We start from the raw sequence: 13,367 nt of genomic DNA, 5'->3' as shown, positions 1-13,367 counted from the left end.
TTTTTATGTTTTTTCCACACACATGTCAAACCTAACCTTTAATAACTTAAGTAAAATAAGACAATTGTAATATTGGTATACATTATACATTTATTAGTGAACAACCCTTTCAAATCAGCCACAATTAAGAAAAAAATGATTGCACTACTTGGTAAAGCATAACTAGCAACTTTCATTTAAAAAAAGTACAAATCTTAAAAATTTCAAACAGTATACAGATGTATATATAATACACTAACTAGTTATGTTAAATGCTACAAACAATATGATTCCAATGGAATGACAAACGATAACCTTAATAAGAACCATTTCCTCTATATAATATATATTAGTTGTTTCCCCCCCCCCCCCCCCCCCCCAATACAAACATGGAAAAAATGAGGTAACTGTAAATGTGCAAGTACCAAAGCAAAACATCTGCCTAAACACAGAACACATGCCCCTGGCTCTATTGGCGGGTGGGTAGTCTGGCGTTCAGGCAAGGACCCCTAGAGGCCAGGGAGAGTAAGAACAGTAAACCACTATCCCACCACAGCAAAAGTCATTGGTAAACAATACATGGCATCTACGGAGCAATCAATCACAAATCCTAAATCAACTTTAGCTGCTTATTGGAACACATTTTTCCACCACACAAGCTGTGAGATTACTTAATAACTCTTAACAGAAAGACTACAAGACTCTATTCTCAGTTGTCGTTAAAAGTGACCTCATTACCTATAGGCCTTAAGGGGAGGTTATCTTTTTATGTATTAGGGTAGCTGGATATTGTCAATTAAATATTAATTCCAAAATAAGAGTGCTAATATTAACATCAATTAAGTTATCTATATGTGAACAATACATTTTAAGATATTGATACACTGAGAGCAAAAGCCTGATAGGCAGGTACAGTACTACACTGAAATAAGTATGACAACACTTTTTTAAATCCCTTAAAAACTATATTGATTTTCACTGACATTGTTTCGGGGTATTAGTAGAACATGCTTTAAGAATACACGGGATTCATGACAAACTATTGCATTCACGCAAGTGAGTTTTCATACCTAAAAGCAGAACATCTAGCACCGTTTCACTATGGCTTTTGATTAACTACAGTAGTTTCAGAGCATGTCATTTTCAGTCGTTAGGGCAATAACAGTAACACAACGTATGTCAGAATTCTGGATTCAAGACCATTTTTTTTTTTTTTCCCCTCTATAAAATGAAGTTAGCGCAATAAAATCTTGTAGTCATTCAGTTCTATTACAAATGTGTGCAGTACAATGCATGGCAGTTATCAGCTGAGCGTTAAGATCCAAACCTCCAGAACCCGAAGCCAAATAGAGCTAAAAATCAGTTGGGATCTGGTTGACAAGCATGCATATTGTGCACCATTAAATAGGTCTCCACCAGAATTTGAGATATCCTTCGTCTATAACAAACTTGTTTAACTTCCATTTCTTTTTTAATGTCATGCAAAACACCTCTGAAGTAGATTTAGGAGTGAATTAGGTAGGATAGTGTGCGCCACGGCACATTTAGAAAAGGGATCACAACCGCTGTCAAACATATGGTTTGAGTAAAACAACAAAAGTGTACACTTGTAATGAGTTGCAGTGTACATTGCTTCTTTTCAGTGAATATTAATAACATATTTACCGATCTTATTTTCTTGCATGCCTGTCTTTAAATGATGTAATATCTACTATTTCCGACAAAACTGAATATTATAATTGATTACATTAAATTATTTGTGGTCTGAGGAAAACAACCACACTAAAATCAGATATACCTTTTTCATGGCAACCTTTCCATTTTAAATGGACTGTTCTCCTTTATTTTTATATACCGAGAGGCCCTGAGTGATTTTTTTTTTTTAAACTTACAATATATGCCAGCGAAAAGATATGTACACATAGGTTAATTCTCAAAGCTGTGTGTTTAACTCATTAAATGGCTTCTTTTTTTCTCTTGAAGGTGGCACACACATCAAAGACTCACATTCACTTAAGAAACAAAAAGTAAAGAAAAGGCAAGATCCCTTTACACCTAAAAGCAAAGGTTACAACTGCCTGTTAGTGCTTAGTGGGGCAGTTAAGAGACAAGAGGGAATTCAAAGCAAAAGTCCATTTGTTGCTTTTTTTCCCCCACCCAACCGAAAACATATCCTGTTTTTTCTTCTTTTTTTTTTTTTTTTAAGAGTGAACACAAACAAGGAACTAGAAGTCTAACAGTGTTTCTACACTACTGGACACTCCAGCTCTGTGTCATTTGAACCCTGTCCTGATCACTGTGGGATACACAGTTCAAAGTATCGTGGCGTGACACCAGTGACTTCAACAAGGGTTTTCAACATTCTTCTGTCTGCAGACGTTTTCTAAAAGCATTCACACTGAAGCTATACATACAGTTGCTCTTTTACAACACCATCACCGTGGCCTAAGACAACGACCTGACCAAGTGTAGAAGAAATAAGAACACAAACACTACACAAACATGTTAGTGCTCCAACTGTTTCCTTCAAAGCATTTTCTCTAGAAGATAAAAAGAAATAAATAAACTTTTTTTTTTTTTTTAAACAGCATACTTTTAAAACAAGTGGAAATGACAAAGTATTTTCAGGATTAGTAATAGGTTTGTGCTTGTCAAGGTCATACGAAGGCAGATCTGAAATCTTGAACAGTAGGCTATATCTGTATATTGGATTTGGCTCACAAACAATGAAATAAAAATCCCAGTCTTCCTAAAAAGGGGAAGAAAGTTCATTTAAAACTCGCCACTCACTGCACATATTGCTGTCTGCACAGACCTCCAGAGCTTTATGGCATCAGCACGGCCTTCAGACGAGGACTCCCCTCCTTAAAAGCAGTTAGGGTGGAACCACATGCTAGTCTTCCTTTCATGGTGCTTTCCGAATAAGCAAGCAGTTCTTTTAGTATGCTTATCTGTCTCTTCTTTTTCTTAAAATTCGACAATTTTGGTGGCAATGCTTGATTAAAATATTGCTAGTCTGAATCAACAGTTCATGCAAATCCTAGCATGCTGCCCTGTATCCAGTGGTTACACAATGCATTGGCTCTGTCAACAGGACAAACACACACACACACAATATGTACACACGCATACACGCTTGCCAGAGGACCAACGCTGACGTGGAGGGCGGATGTAGCACTTGTGCAGTTATGCCAGATGACCTCAAAAAGATGCCGTCCATTAATCCTCGACTGCTTTTGAACAGATCGGTGTTCCAGAGAGGATAATTGGGGGCAGAAGAAACCCCATAGTTGCATGTCCCGTCGCTTGCAGTCCATAAACACCAGGCTTCAACCACAGCAAGTCACACTTTCACAATAGGATTTGCAAATCTAAAAACAAATAAGGGGTTAAACTGTTGAAATGATCAATACGTTATTGCAGAACATACATTATTAACAAGTCACTTTGCCCAACATCTACACAAACATGCATCTATGATGGTCAGGCATGGCCTCCAAACACAGATACCCATGTTGAAGTATTCCTATTATTTTTCTGCTAATTGCACAAGGTGTCCAGCCTATCACCCTCCGACTCACCACTTCCAATGCAGGACTCCCACTTTTCATGAACTCCACAACCAAATCCACTAAATAAAAATGAAACCCTGTAAACAAAAGCAGCAAATAATGCATTGTAGGGGAAATCTTTGGAATCTGCGACGAGGGGGCAGAGAAAGAACTGGCCGGCGATCCCAGAACTCTGGCTATAGGCTGCGATAGGCAGTGGGTTTCATGAGACTTGGACAATGAAGCACAGCAGAGGTACAACAGGCTCCAGAAAACCATCCTGGATTGCTTATTGTTGTGGAAGGGGCAGGAGTGGTGGGTTGGTAAGCTATATTTACTGGTAGACGCAGGTTAGGTGGCAGGTGTCCCCAGTTTCGGGAGAGACTCTGGTGTGTGCAGCTTTCCAGTTCAGCACTCAGAGACAGCTCTCACTCCACCTCTCGGTGTACTTCCGAGGCATCGGCTCGGCAGATGGGACAAGTGCGATTGGTCTGGAAGTAAAGCATAAATATATTAAGCACAGCATATTCAAAATATTCATACAAAACTATGAGAACAAATGGTTTCATTATCACAACCTGGCATGAACTTACCTTTAACCATTTATCCACACACTTTGCGTGGAATTCATGGTTACATGGTAATACCCGAAGTAGCTGCCTACACTCAAAGTCACTAAAGCACACAACACACCTGCGGAGAAGAAAGGATTGAGTTAACAGGAAATAAAGGCGTTAATAGTGAGTGAATAATCAAAAAGATGAGGAAAAAGGCTCACAGCGTTTGTTCAGATAGATGATTCTCTGAGTTGAATCTGTAGGACGGAAGTTGCTCTATGTCGGCTTTAGTGAGTCCGCGTGGTTTAGCTTCACCCAACCTCTCTGCCAGATTCAGTAATGCCTACACACACACACAGAAAGAGAGAGAGAGAGAGAGGGGAGAGAGAGCGTGAGACGGGGGGGTTCTGATGTGTAAAAAGCCATACCATGAAGATAGCATCTAGTGAAGAAAGAAAGAAGGGAGAGGTAACCTTTCCCTTAAATAAGACTTGTGCTATTTCTATCTTTTAGAATGTTTGGCCATGAACTAAAAAGGTTTATTGTAATGCTATGTCAGAATTCTAAATATTTAAATATGTTCCAAATTAAGGTAAACCATCAGCACCTTTATCTGAAATCAATTGTCCTACCCAGTGGATGACAATGGATCGAACACTTATGACCAAACTAATTCAAATGAAAAGAGCTTCAAACCCGGTTTATACTGGATATTCAACGTGTGAAAAAAGATTACATGAAGTAGTATAGTATTCTTCTTGAAATGCCCGTCCCTACAAAGCTGCATTCTTAATTGTTCAACCTGTGTCTTTCATTAGCTAATGATAAGGTGAAATACATTTGACTTAAATTACAATATCGTTGTTTTGGCTAGAATAGATTAACTGAAGTATTCATTGAATCTAGTGTAGCATTGATACAAATCAATATAATCTGAAGAAAAAGGACATTTGACACAGGACTAAGACTAAATAAATAAAAAGCAGCCGACAGAATCAACAGAGAATAGGTTGACTAAACTGTTATGACTTTTCAGTGGCTAAAACTAGACTACAAAGTTAGGATAAAAAAGGATAATAATGACTTAAAATGTGACTAAAACTAAAGAGCATTTTTTTTTTTCAAAAATGGCTGCTAACACTAACACTAACCTCATAGTTCTCCATCTCCACATCATCCACATCCAGGTCTAGACTGATGGCGGGGCCCACTGCTGTTGGAGGCACAGGAAGCATTGACCTGAACACAGAGAGAAACACAACTTGTGAAGCATTAACACAATCACTGTGAAGCAGCACATGATCTGCAAACGCCAGCACTGAGGGGGAACGAGAGTCGATCCTTTCTGTCCAGCTTGAAAAGTAGAGATGCAAAAGCCAGAATGTATATCGTTAAGCCTGAGCTTAAACTGAGGTGCAGTGTTGATGACACAGCATTGTAGAATAGTTGACTGCTGAGGCCAGTACCTTCGTAAAAATCTATTTTACATTCAAGTAAATAACCACATGATTAAAACCGCTATACTTCACAAACAGGGTGATTTGCACTGCAGGTACTTACAGGAAGTAAGGAAGGAAGCCTGGGTAGTAAGATGGAGGGGGAGGAGGAGGGGGTAGAGGTTGCTGCAACCGGTATCTCTGTCCACTCACTCGTCGGGGCAGCATGTGGGGATATGGCTGAGGAGTGACACACAGAGATTTAGGGAATCATGTAAAACTTTATTCTGACATTTTTATTTGCCAGTAACAAAAAGGTAAAAGTTAGACTTTGCTTCAACTGACAGACTTTTAAGACACAAGACACAATATATTATTATTACAGAGCTAAGAGCAAGATAAGCTTCCTCATATTTTGGATTTATTTGATGCTATGCTTTGTGAGCATCAGCAGCGTTGCTCCCATCTTGATCTAAATAAATGCCATTTAGCTTTCCGCATGAATCAGAACATTTATTACTTTATTGTTCCAAAATAAATAAGTTAGATTCATACACCTTTTACACAGAGATTTAGAGCTGTCATAGCGGAACTAAAAACATCAATGAATACAAGCAATTACTGCAATGCAATGCAGCAATTCATGGTATTATAATAGTTAGACCGTGGGACATCTATTTAAGTTTAGTTTTACTCACACTATTACCCCCTGCTTAGGTATGAAACACTTGTCCCACCAACTACCACCGTAGTAAGTTGAGCAAGTTACATAAACCCAGACTGCTCAGTGACCAGCAGTATGAGAAGGAAGTTGTATTCTTTGATTTTGCAGTGAAATTTAAGACCTTTTGAATACCACGTGAAATGCTATTTAATGCCCGTTTCACAATCATCCCAGCCAAAGTATGAAAGTATGATGGGAAAACCAAAAAGGTCACTTTTCCCTCTTCTTATAGTACATCATGGAAGCAAAGGATCCACCCTTCAGATCACCCTCAGATCTACACGGTTGGCTCTGTCAGCACTGTGGCTTTTGTTTGCACAGTTTGTGCTTTTAGCACCGTTAGCTGCAAGCCGCCGGCTCAGCCATCGCCACGTTGAGATCCGTGTGGAGGCAAACCCTCAATTATGGATATTAAGTCTTTTTTATAAGGACACTTGCCCATTATGAAACGATAGGCTTCAAAGCTGTTGTAGTTAGCAGTAGTGACAGTGTTTGCTACAGGTCTGACGGTGCAGACTGAAACCCCACAAAAAAAAAAGGATTGAACGGCCTCTTGTAAGCACAATCCACTGCCCAAACAATACCACTCTTAGTTTATACACGTCTCCCGACAGCCCCGATTGGACACAAAAGTAGTCCATAACTGAAACGACTGCCTAAAGCAGACAAGAGTAAAAACCTAACCCTAAGACTTTCATGAATTAAATCATAAACATTTTAATACTTTCTAAGGCATTAGGGAAACAAAGTACAAAGCTCTCTGTGTGCCTCCAACTGTGAATGTGTTGTTTTAACAGGTGTGAAGCAGCTAAACTATTAGTCATAAGAGTACTGCTAATTTCCCTGGAAATGTCTGAGAGGCCTGTCTTACCACGCCAAAGGGAAGCTCCTGATGCAGAGGCTCTTGAGGAAGATACTGTAGGGGCAGAGAAGGAGGCAGCGCTGGTGGGTGATGAGAGGGAGGGTAGGAGAAAGTCCCTAATGGGTGCTGGTCCCCTCTTAGGTCAACTTCATTGTCTACCCTCTGTAGAGGCTGAGAGGAGAAAAAAAAGAGGCACAGAACATGGTTGCGGTTAGACCCAACATATGTATGCAAATCAACAAACTTACTGATTACGTTCAACATCCACTGTGCTGTGTTTTCATTAATGAGCATGTGTCTGCTGTGGACTACTCACCATGCGTGGGTGCTGAGGCTGTAAAGGGACAAATTGGCTCAAAGGAGTAAGGTGCGGTGGCTGGTGGGGGGGTACCGATGGGGTCGGGTGCAATACAAAATGTTCGCTGGAGATCAGGGGTGGAAAGGCTTGATAAGACACTGGCATGTGCTGCATGGTACATGCCTGTATGAGCTGCAGAGAGAGAAAAAAAAACAACAACACAAGAGCAGAGAGAAATTATTATAAGTATTTCATCCCCTTAATTATATTGATGTTATCATCTAAATTACACTGTGAAAACGTTTCCATCTAACTAAAGCAAATTTGCTCCTGACATGAGCATAAAGGCAATTATAATGGAAGCATGTTGTAAGCGTGTAGTGAACAGAAGCGATGCGTTACATAAAACCACAGCACTGACAGTATTGGCACGACACTAATTATTGTTCTGTTTGTTTCCACACATACACAGCAGAATGGTATTTTTTGTTGCTTAACTGTTTCTAAGACTGAACCACAAATTCCTGCACAGTAACAGCAGCAGATATTTGTTAGTCATGAACAGTGACAGATTGCATGGCTGGTATGGGGTGCTACATGGATGCCACTGACATTTGGGCTCTTCCTTTTCAAACTCACAGGAGGAGGAAGGCAGCAGAGCAGAGAGAGCTGTCCGCTGAACATTACCGAGCATGCTGGGAGCTGCTGAGTGTTGCACCCCGGAAGGGGCTGCCCGGTGTGGATAGGAAATCCGTGGGTCGTCACCGTTGTAACAGTGTATGATATTGGAACGGATCCCTGGTGCATCTTTCAAGAAAAGAAATGGGGGAGATGGGGTGACTCACAATCTGCCTGAAACAGAACACGACACCCGGCATGTTTCATAGTAAATACGAACATTACTGGAGGAGTACGTTTGGTCAGACAACAAATCAACAACTTTACCCATCGGGGTGTCCTCGTTCAGTTACCTGGTCGTGTAGATCCACCATGATGGGGCTCTGCTGGGGAAGGTGAGCAGCAGGGTGAAGCATGCGTGGTGGTGTGCTGGTGCGGCTGTACTGTCTGGACTCATCTAAAGGAACCTGTTGGTGATGTTGGGAGAAAAGCAGATGATGGAAGTTCTCATCCTGGACCAGAGAAGTGTGCAGTACAGGCCTGTCTCGTCTCCCCCACTGGCGTCTCACTGGTGGGCTGTAACATCACACAGGAAAAAGAAATTGCCCGAGACAGTTCAATACATTGTACATTAAAATCAAACAAAAAGTTACACATTTCTCATATTATTGGATTCATAATGCACCAATGTTAAGTAATGGGGGTATATGTCACCAATAAGCAGTGTTATAGCAATGTTTGTTTTTTTCATTTGGAATCTTAAATAACTTTTGAGAAAAGAAGCAAGTCATACTTTTGAGTTTTTATTAAGTTTATGTTGACATGGGCTCATGGTGCTTGAAAATCAACCTTATTTAAATAAGTCAGAGTGTAGTTTTGCTGGATAGAGGCTGCTAAACATGTTGCATGTAACAATATTCTGTTTACTTAATGTTAAAATACATCGAGGAAAAATAAAAGGTGCATTTTGAGTTTTTTTGTCTGTAGGTAAGGCTACATGGGTCACACACAAAACTGCCATTTGGGTTATGTTAGAAGTATCCCAATGTCAGTTTACATACTTTAAAGTGAGATACGACTAAATAAATGAAAAGTGACTTTTTATAAGAAAGAAGGTTTTATGGAAAGACAAGGCAAAGTTTGTACCTTCTCCTGAGCTGCACCGGGGTGTTGCAGGGCTCTCCAAGGAACCTCCTTGGATTTAAGGGGGCTGTTGGTGGCAGCCTATTTACTGCTATTTCCCATGGTCGCATTGGTGACGTCGTGCAGACGGGTCACACTCTGGGAACGGAAACTGTACAGCGGAGGCACTCGTATGTCGCCTCTGATTGTCTTAACCCTGCAAAAAAACACAACAATTGACAAAATCACGACCCTGCTTCTTATGCTACAGACAGAGCTAATTTAAATCATTCATCTAGCAACCGAGTACACAGTTAAAAAAATACTAATGGTAGCTAAGTTTCCTCTTTACAACAGGCATATACCAGCTATCACGTGAACAGTGTAGTCACATTTTTACACACTATATAAAAAAAATGTAAAGACATTCAGGCCTGATACACCACACACCCCAATGGGATTAGTTATGATGTCACTGAATCTGAATTATACAATTATGTGCAAATAAAATAAGGGTTCAAATAATAATACTAAATTGGTAATTTCTATGAGGAACACTCACGGTATCTGGTGACAACTCTACTTTACATTTAGGTTTAATCTCAAACCATCAGATTGTAAATCCCCTAAAATTAGAAATGTAAGAAGGTATGGATGATTTGAGAAAATGTTTGTGACTTCATATTTTAGTGAAGCGCATGTTTTTCTTCAGGGATGGGTTTATTTCACTGCTACATTTATATGTATTGTAAATGGCCTGAATTTAAATAACTACAGGCACATTCAAGGCTTCTTGTTATTTATCTGGATATCTTTTTTCACGTCTTTTCTCTCTTGTGAGATGTCAGTTGTCCTCATTTTATGACTGCTGGGTGTTTTTAAAGACTTAATTTACATAAACAAAAATGTATATTTACTTGCTCCAATGTCCCAGTAGCACTTTCATTGCTGCTTTATTTGTATACTTGAAAAAGTAATTACATTTTTAAAAACACACGACAGTGTTTTTACACAAATTATAAGACAAATAAAAGTAAGATGTCCACTACAGGTGCCGAACTAAAGTTATCAAGATCTGGTTGTTTTGAACCCAAATTAATGTAATTTCTAAAACAGAAAGAAAGTCACAAGCGTACATCAATTTAGTTGTACGAATTCCATCGTTGCATTTTTAATTTTAGGGAATTACAAAGAGTTTACATGTATTGGGTTTCACCAAAATGCTAAACTATAGTGGAACTATTGTACATTGTTAAAGTGGCAGTGTAATTAATGCGCTATATGCGGGGGCAGGCTATATATGGGTCGCTGTAGCCTGCCTGAACAAAAACACGGAGAGCCATGTGCTCAACAGACAAAGCAACAACAAAAGATGCGAAAGGCGAGCGGGACCGCTCGCTAACATGTAACATAGAAGGCCCCTGTGCCGTTACACCGTGTCTTACTAATACCACGCTAAGCTCAGCACACATAACTGCGAAACAGACACAACATTATCATCGTGGCAACCGTCGGTTCCTTACTGTCCGGGATCATTTGACGTCCCCTGGTGAAGGAGAGCAGCTAACCTTAGCCAAGCTAGGCTAACGCTTTGTCCCCAACAGAGCCAGACTCCAGCTGCAGATAACTGCTGTTGGCAAAGCTATTTAGCCAGAATGCTAATACATGTTTAGGACGTGTGCACAGTTATCACTGACACATTCTACTCATGTGACACATCACAGACAGAGACCAGCATTGTGAGGACAGGTGTAACGTTAAGCTATGTGAGTTGGCCATCAACAGACCACGTCTTACTTTCTTTGCTAGTTTGCTTGCCCGATGAGAAGGAGCGATGGGAGATGTTTCAGCCTCCGAAATGGCGTGTCCCATCAGGTTATCCTGGCACCTAACCGACAACCATCACCCGATAGAAACCACCGTTAGCTGACTGTCAGTCGACTGTTGTTTGTTTCCCCCGACAGATGTTTGACAATGTCGAGCAGAGCTGCTATTAGCTTGCTAACGCTTGTCAGCTAACACAAGCTTCCAGCCGCTGCATAGAGAATCCGTTTTATTCCAGAAACCGCAGAATGGCCTGTCCATTAAGGGCAGCGTTCACCTGAGCAGGAAATGCCGTTAAACATGTGAGAAGAAACCGCCTGCTACACAACGACAGTAAACATTACTTGGCGCGTGTGTGTTCCTTGAATGCATTGTTATGACGAAACCACGCCTCATTTTGTGAATGACCAATCAGAGCGTAGCAAACACAGACAGCAGACATCCAGACAGTCTTTGGTACAATGTATCAAAACAAGCACTTCCTGTTGTTACTTGTAGCTTACAAACAAAAAAAAGCTCCCTGAGAGGTTCCAGGGTCACCAAACACTTAAACATGTTTTAAATACCCCTCACCCAAGTAGTAAGCCCAATGTCAGACCGAATAAATACTCTGACCTTTTTTATTGTTGTTATTGCATCTTGCCACCTATAGCACAGACAGATTTATAGTGCAATTTGAAACATGCCTAATAGTCACCAGTGGTGTAAAGTCAGCATGGTACATTTACTGGGGTTGTAAATTGGCATCATATTGAGGTGCTTCTACTTTATTTGCATTTAATACATTGATGCTTTGTTATAGATTAAACTATGAAGCAGTAAAGCAAGCAATTGAAATCGAAGCTTCTCCTCAACATATATACATTAAAGTGCTTACGTGCATTAGTATTAATGATCCAGTTATATTCAGCAACATGGGCCATGCTGCACAATGAGTACTTTTACTTGTAAGTGCATTATGTTGCAAATAGGATCCATCTGTACATTTGCTCAAATAGAAGTCAGGACTTTGTGATGTTATATTTCTTATAGTGGATATGCTACTTAAGTAAATTATTTAGTACTCCGTCACTATTAGTACAAAATAAAAATAAAAGTTGTCCACCAGTTTAACTCTTTCCAAATGAGGAACGTAATATTTAACCACTTGACCATTACTGACCTGAAAAGTTTTTGGGGATTTCTCAACTTAAGCATCTCTCTTGTGGCAGCCTGTCTCACTTCAAAAACAAAAACAGAAGTGATCAATTTAGCAATTTCGACCAAAAGTAAAATTGCATTTTAATGAATTAGCTTTAGCCCTTTTTAAACACAGGCCACACTAAGTGTCTCTTTTGCATGAGAGCTGCCTTTGCAAAGTCTAAACATGTTGGTCTAAAACTCTACTGTGGCTCACAGTCCGTTTTGACTCTCACTGGAGGCCACAGTGTCCGATACATGCCGGTTATGTAATATTGCACTTGCATGATCAAGTTAGAAACACCCATCATCAACAACTGTACAAAATCTCTAAGCTATATGTTTTTGTAGGCCAGCGAATGGAGCTGCAAAATACTTTATGTGATGCTTCAGTCGAGGATAACCGAGCTTTATTGGGCTGTATAAGCTACCTATCAGGCCCGTTCTCTCCAGAAAGAGTTAATACATAATGTCTTCGTCTGTTTTGAAAGCTCCAGTGCAAAGCACATGGACGCATCCAAACGTATACACAGCTGGTTAGGGATAGCAACATTGGTATGCAACGTTGAGTAAATGTAAACATTACAACATCGCACTCGGTAGCAGCAAAACAAGGAGGGGCTGGAGGTTCAGCAGGCTGACAGCCCGAACAGCCCGTCTGACCGTCTCCCATAAACACGCACTGTAAACCTCCAAGAATCAACCGAGACAAAGCGATAACGGGAGGAGCAATGTAGTTACCTGATTGTTAATGTGCAAACATCTGATCACTGATATTTCCCTTGTAATGTTCACATCTCGTTAGGCTAAGTGCGGCATCCCACGGTCAGCTGTTCCCGTGTGGAACATTCCGTGGATTTCACCACTGCTGTAAAAAAAAGGTGTTCAACGTTAGACTCTCGTTTTATCAGTGCATTTTGTCTGTATGTTGTGCGGGTTTATGGTTCTGTGACCCGAGAGATTATTTCCGTAATCGCCACTGTTTGGTTTCGGAAATGTTAATCCAGTCACACGGTTGCTTTGAGTTTCTGCGATTCCCTGTGACACCCCCGTTTCTGCGTATTCCAGGAGCGGAGAGCACACGCAATGCTGCCATTTTTACCGTAATGGTCTGAAAAAGGGTGTCCCAGTTTGTCTCGAAAGTTCAGCGCCTCCTATGGAAAGCGTTGTTTGTAATGTGGGAGAGAGAGAGAAAAAAAAGGATTCAGAACCTTTAT

At 40.3% G+C, this 13,367-nt stretch overlaps 1 protein-coding gene across 3 annotated transcripts; it reads right to left on the bottom strand.

Annotated features, from left to right (window-relative positions):
- Positions 1-362: 362 nt before the first annotated feature.
- rnf44 (ring finger protein 44) lies at positions 363-12,984 on the bottom strand. 3 transcript variants are annotated; one of them, XM_079167789.1, is made up of 11 exons: positions 12,892-12,984; positions 9,172-9,364; positions 8,379-8,601; positions 8,047-8,214; positions 7,426-7,599; positions 7,119-7,280; positions 5,648-5,763; positions 5,239-5,326; positions 4,309-4,430; positions 4,124-4,223; positions 363-4,021 (listed from the first exon to the last, which is right to left on the bottom strand). In XM_079167789.1, the coding sequence occupies exons 2-11, from the start codon at positions 9,276-9,278 to the stop codon at positions 3,959-3,961; spliced, it is 1,323 nt and encodes a 440-aa protein (XP_079023915.1). In that variant the 5' UTR covers positions 9,279-9,364; positions 12,892-12,984; the 3' UTR covers positions 363-3,958. The 3 variants fall into 3 exon arrangements, with proteins under 3 accessions (XP_079023915.1, XP_079023914.1, XP_079023916.1); XM_079167788.1 differs by lacking the exon at positions 12,892-12,984 and adding an exon at positions 10,945-11,094; XM_079167790.1 differs by lacking the exon at positions 12,892-12,984 and adding an exon at positions 10,945-11,094 and having other exon boundaries at positions 8,095-8,214.
- Between the last annotated feature and the right edge of the window lie 383 nt (positions 12,985-13,367).

This window comes from Pholis gunnellus (assembly GCF_910591455.1).
Source record: "Pholis gunnellus genome assembly, chromosome: 10".
Taxonomy (NCBI): domain Eukaryota; kingdom Metazoa; phylum Chordata; class Actinopteri; order Perciformes; family Pholidae; genus Pholis; species Pholis gunnellus.
Note: the sequence above shows the minus strand (reverse complement) of the source record. Positions and strands in the feature narration are given on the sequence as shown.

Coding starts and splice junctions, on each gene's coding strand:
- rnf44 (XM_079167789.1), bottom strand. CDS start 9,278: ATGCGACCATGGGAAATAGCAGTAAATAGGCTGCCACCAACAGCCCCC. Junction 5,327..5,647: donor GGCTTCCTTCCTTACTTCCT/GTAAGTACCTGC, acceptor CTCTGTGTTCAG/GTCAATGCTTCCTGTGCCTC. Junction 4,022..4,123: donor GTGTGGATAAATGGTTAAAG/GTAAGTTCATGC, acceptor CTTTACTTCCAG/ACCAATCGCACTTGTCCCAT.